General features: G+C 32.1%; 1 protein-coding gene across 1 annotated transcript; it reads right to left on the bottom strand.

Annotated features, from left to right (window-relative positions):
• Positions 1-1,159: 1,159 nt before the first annotated feature.
• LOC120281841 (UDP-glycosyltransferase 83A1-like) lies at positions 1,160-4,067 on the bottom strand. Its single transcript, XM_039288535.1, has 3 exons — positions 3,975-4,067; positions 2,216-2,721; positions 1,160-2,135 (listed from the first exon to the last, which is right to left on the bottom strand). The coding sequence occupies exons 2-3, from the start codon at positions 2,685-2,687 to the stop codon at positions 1,240-1,242; spliced, it is 1,368 nt and encodes a 455-aa protein (XP_039144469.1). The 5' UTR covers positions 2,688-2,721; positions 3,975-4,067; the 3' UTR covers positions 1,160-1,239.
• Positions 4,068-4,293: the final 226 nt, after the last annotated feature.

Genomic DNA, 4,293 nt, shown 5'->3' with positions numbered 1-4,293 from the left:
TATTCAGTGATCCAAACGGACCCTTATGTATTTCCAAAAAATGTGATCATAGTCGTATGTTACTGGTTTTGATTTTGATTTTTTATTTTAATGATTTGTAGGAAAGGTTTTGATATTTATTATTGTATAATTAAATTTTATTTACCTTTTAGTTTCTCTCTTTTATTGCATTTGTTTTACACATTTTTTATGAACTTTGTGCTCAATGTTATATTAATTAAATTGTTTTATTTTAGCTTCAAATTATATAAATATATTTAATATCGCCTTACAACCATCAAAATTGTTTAAAAAAATCTTATGTGGAGCAACGGAATTTACCTAGTGAAAATTAAATTTAAGAGGAATTCATTCATTTATTATTTATTTGTGTTTATTGGAGAATAAAACATTTTTCTTTTGATTTCTAAATTCTATCACCTATCCATTTTTTTTTTTTTGGTAAATGCTTCTATGTGGTGATTTAAAAAAATATTTTTAAAATTTATTTTATTTTTTTTATCCTCGAATTATTATAACCCTTGCCTTCAAGTGATCCAGTGATTCAAATCAGAAGGCCATGCCTTTTAGCCACAACTTTTTCAGAGTATCGGGTTTCCAAGTAGTCACATGTCACTTTGCTTTACTTGACTGCAGACAAGCAACTTGCATGTTCCAGGTTGTCACATGTCACATTGCTATACAAACGAACATCATTGCATACAACATCTGAGTGTGACCTTGCAATTATTAATATTAACTACATATCGATTGCTATATACCCTATAAAATAAACAAATCACATTAAAGTATATACATAATTAAACTTACTTTTTCAATAACATCTATGCTTTTAAGCTTTTAAGCTTTTATTTTGTATAATCTAATGTTCGAACTTATCTTTTCTGTAGGCGGAATGCTTTGTAGGTCGTTTATGAAGACGGGAGTAAAATCAAATTTTATTTGAAAACAAATTAAAGAAACTATCTTTTATAAACAAAACACTTGGTTTGAAGAAACTTATTTTTAATTCATTAATTTAACTATGGTTGAATAATATTTACAATTTAGAAATGGTGTATAGGTGAATGTGAGAATCCTTGTTATTTAACTTGATTTGTAATTTAAAAGAGGTGTATATTCATAACACCCACTTTCATTCAGAATTTAGAAGAAGAAGTAGAAGATGATAATGATAATGATGAACAATTGATATGATTTACGAACAAAATTAAGAAATACCAAATAATAAGCTAGCCACTAAACATCATCTTTCATAACTTTAATGAAAGTGATAAAATTCTCAAAAGAAGACCCTCCTTTGTCAACACTCTTCATGGCCATTTCCTTCAAAGCAAGGGCCCTCTTCTTCATTCCTTCATCACCAACCAACTCTTCCACCTTACCTCTAATCTCCTCCTTTGTGATCAAACCATTCTCATCAGGCATCATCTTCAATCCAGTCTTCCAGACATCACAGATATAACTCTGATTCAAATGTTGGTCAGCAAAGTAAGGCCAACAAAGAAATGACATGCCATTGCTCATACCTTCCATTATTGAGTTCCATCCACAGTGAGTAATGAAACAAGCCAATGCAGGGTGTGCAAGAACCTCCTGCTGAGGAGACCACTCAACAACCTTTCCCCGGATACGATCACTGAACCCTTCCGGCAAGCGGGTGGTGGCCTTTCCTGTTATATCTGGCCTGATCACCCATAAAAAAGGCCTGCCAGTGAGCTCTAACCCTAAAGCAAGTTCTTGAAATTGCATTTCATCAATAATTGCCAAACTACCAAAAGCCACATAAATAACAGAATTATCAGATTGTTCATCGAGCCAGCTCTTGCAAGTCTTGTCTTCAGCCCAAAAGCATCTTGAAAGAGATACAGAAGAACTATGCTTGGAGATCAATGGGCCAATGGGTAGCATCTTGCAAGAGTTTAAGTAGTCGAAAACCGCCTTTTCCGCTTCATAAAATGAGTTGAAGATGACGAACTCCGCATGCTTCAATGCCTTGTTGTTATTAACAACATATTGAAATATAATCTTATTGGATTCAGAATCAAGGAAACAATTCCAAGAAAGATTATCAACATTCATTGGAGGTATCCCTGGACTTAATAAGAAAACTTGTCCAGGTTTCATTGCAGACCCTGATAATTAATTAAGAACACCATGAATATATATATCAAATTAAAACTAATAAAGCAAATGAATGCCTATATATATATACCATCCTGTTCATTGATGATGCCATGTTCAATGAGGTAAGGGACACTCCTCATGTTGGTGAAGGTGTTGGCGGAGGCAGGGCAGAAGACGGTGGAACGAAGACCGGTTGTCTTGGCGACATCCAAAGCCCAGGCCATGCCTTCGTCGGCGATGAAACACGGCGGTTTATCGGATTCTTGGATATTCATAGTGTTAATGAGTTGGCGGAGATGGAGAGGCATGAATGTCATTAGTGCATGGCATAACTTGGCGATGTCATTGCGGTCATCTTCAGGTTCCATGCCATCAGGGATTGAAATGAAGTTGATTGAAGATGGTGTACTGGTGGAGGAGAGGAGACGTGCATGGTTGAAGTGGGTGTTGATGAAGGTGATGATGAAGCCTTGAGAGGCCATGAGGTAGGCGAGCTCCATGAGTGGGAGGACATGACCTTGTGCAGGAAATGGAAGGAGAAGTGCATGTGGACGTCTCATGTTGTTGCCGATGATGAAGATGACGATGATGATGCTGCTAGAGATAATTAGAGTGAGAGATGTGCTGATATATATATATGTGTGTGTGTGTGTGTGTGTGTGTGTGTGTGGGTGGGTGTGTTATATAAAAAAGTAGGCATAAATTGTGACAAATCATATGTTAGGCTTATGTACATCCATAAAAATAATCCCTCAATATACTGTATGGGTTAAGAATCTTAAGATTGAAACTCACTTTTTCAGTATCTCATTTTTTCAATATGACGTAAACACTTTGCATACTAGACTCAGTACAGACTAAAAGTGGTTTTTTTCTTAATTTTTAATTTTAATAAATAGTATGTAATATTTTTATTATTTTCATTTGCTTTTGTATATGAGTTCATGCATTGGAAACTGAGCTCGTTTTGGCTCGCCAAAGAAATTCAGAAACTGGACTATATGTACATAGGGTGAATTCAAACAGTCACATAGTATCAATAAATTCATTGGATTGAAGATAAATAAAGCATATAAAATGTGATTTATGTGGTAATTTCATTAAAAATTAAATTAAAAAAAATCTTGGAATAAATTTAACTTATGTTTTTACAAATTACCCTTCAATCAATGCAATTATATATATATATATATATTAGTCAGCATGGGAACGATACTCCATGCACATGGGCTTCTTAAAAAAAAATCTTGGAATATATTTAATTTATATTTTTACAAATCAACCTCCAATCGAATGCAATTATATATATATATATATATATAATTTAGTCAGCATGCATGTGCACGATACTCTATGCACATGGACTCCTCACCAATGTCACATATTATATTGTTGCCTAAAAAGCGTTAGATCATAGATGAAATTTGAACACTAGGAATGCTTTATTTATTGGATTAAAAATATATTATTTTAATGTTTATAAAATAATTCTAATTTCTAAAAATATTAAAAATTATAAAAATTAATTAAAGGTTTTACTACTTTTTTTTTTTTGTAGAAAATAAACTATTTTGCGAATTGAAAACTTCATGCATCAACAATCAGATCTTCTATTAAAAAGATAAATAATAAATTAATCAAACAAAATTTTAAAAATAATCCGTATAAAATCTTATTTTTTATCCTTCACCCTCATCATTCATTAGCAAATTTTTTTCTACAACTTCATGACTGATGACACTAATCATATAAAATCAACAAACACCTCCTCTTCCTTGTTAACTTCAAACATAACTTTTGAAAGAAGAGAAACAATTTAATTGAAAAAAAAAAAAGTAAGGACTTACTTGGGTTTGCTTAACTAAAAGAGAAGATGCGGAGAAGAATAGTTGAGGAAGAGATGGGTCAAGATCATGAAGATAAGAGAAGGATATGCTTTTGTATTATAGTTTTATTTTTTTTAATTCTCAACATATCCCAAATGTCCATTTTATATACAGTACTGTTAAAAGGTCAATGCTTTAAAGTTTTAATATTCTCCGCTCTACATATATATATATATATATATATTTTTTTTTCATTTCAAGGATAAGAACAAAAGAAATTTTAGGCCATATGATGTAGTGCTCTAGCTTTTGTGTCCATTATTTATTTCGATCTTTATAT

Source organism: Dioscorea cayenensis, chromosome 18 (assembly GCF_009730915.1).
Source record: "Dioscorea cayenensis subsp. rotundata cultivar TDr96_F1 chromosome 18, TDr96_F1_v2_PseudoChromosome.rev07_lg8_w22 25.fasta, whole genome shotgun sequence".
Lineage (NCBI taxonomy): Eukaryota > Viridiplantae > Streptophyta > Magnoliopsida > Dioscoreales > Dioscoreaceae > Dioscorea > Dioscorea cayenensis.
The sequence above is the reverse complement of the archived record's forward strand: the minus strand, read 5'-3'. Positions and strand labels throughout refer to the sequence as shown.

Coding starts and splice junctions, on each gene's coding strand:
- LOC120281841 (XM_039288535.1), bottom strand. CDS start 2,687: ATGAGACGTCCACATGCACTTCTCCTTCCATTTCCTGCACAAGGTCAT. Junction 2,136..2,215: donor CATCATCAATGAACAGGATG/GTATATATATAT, acceptor ATTAATTATCAG/GGTCTGCAATGAAACCTGGA.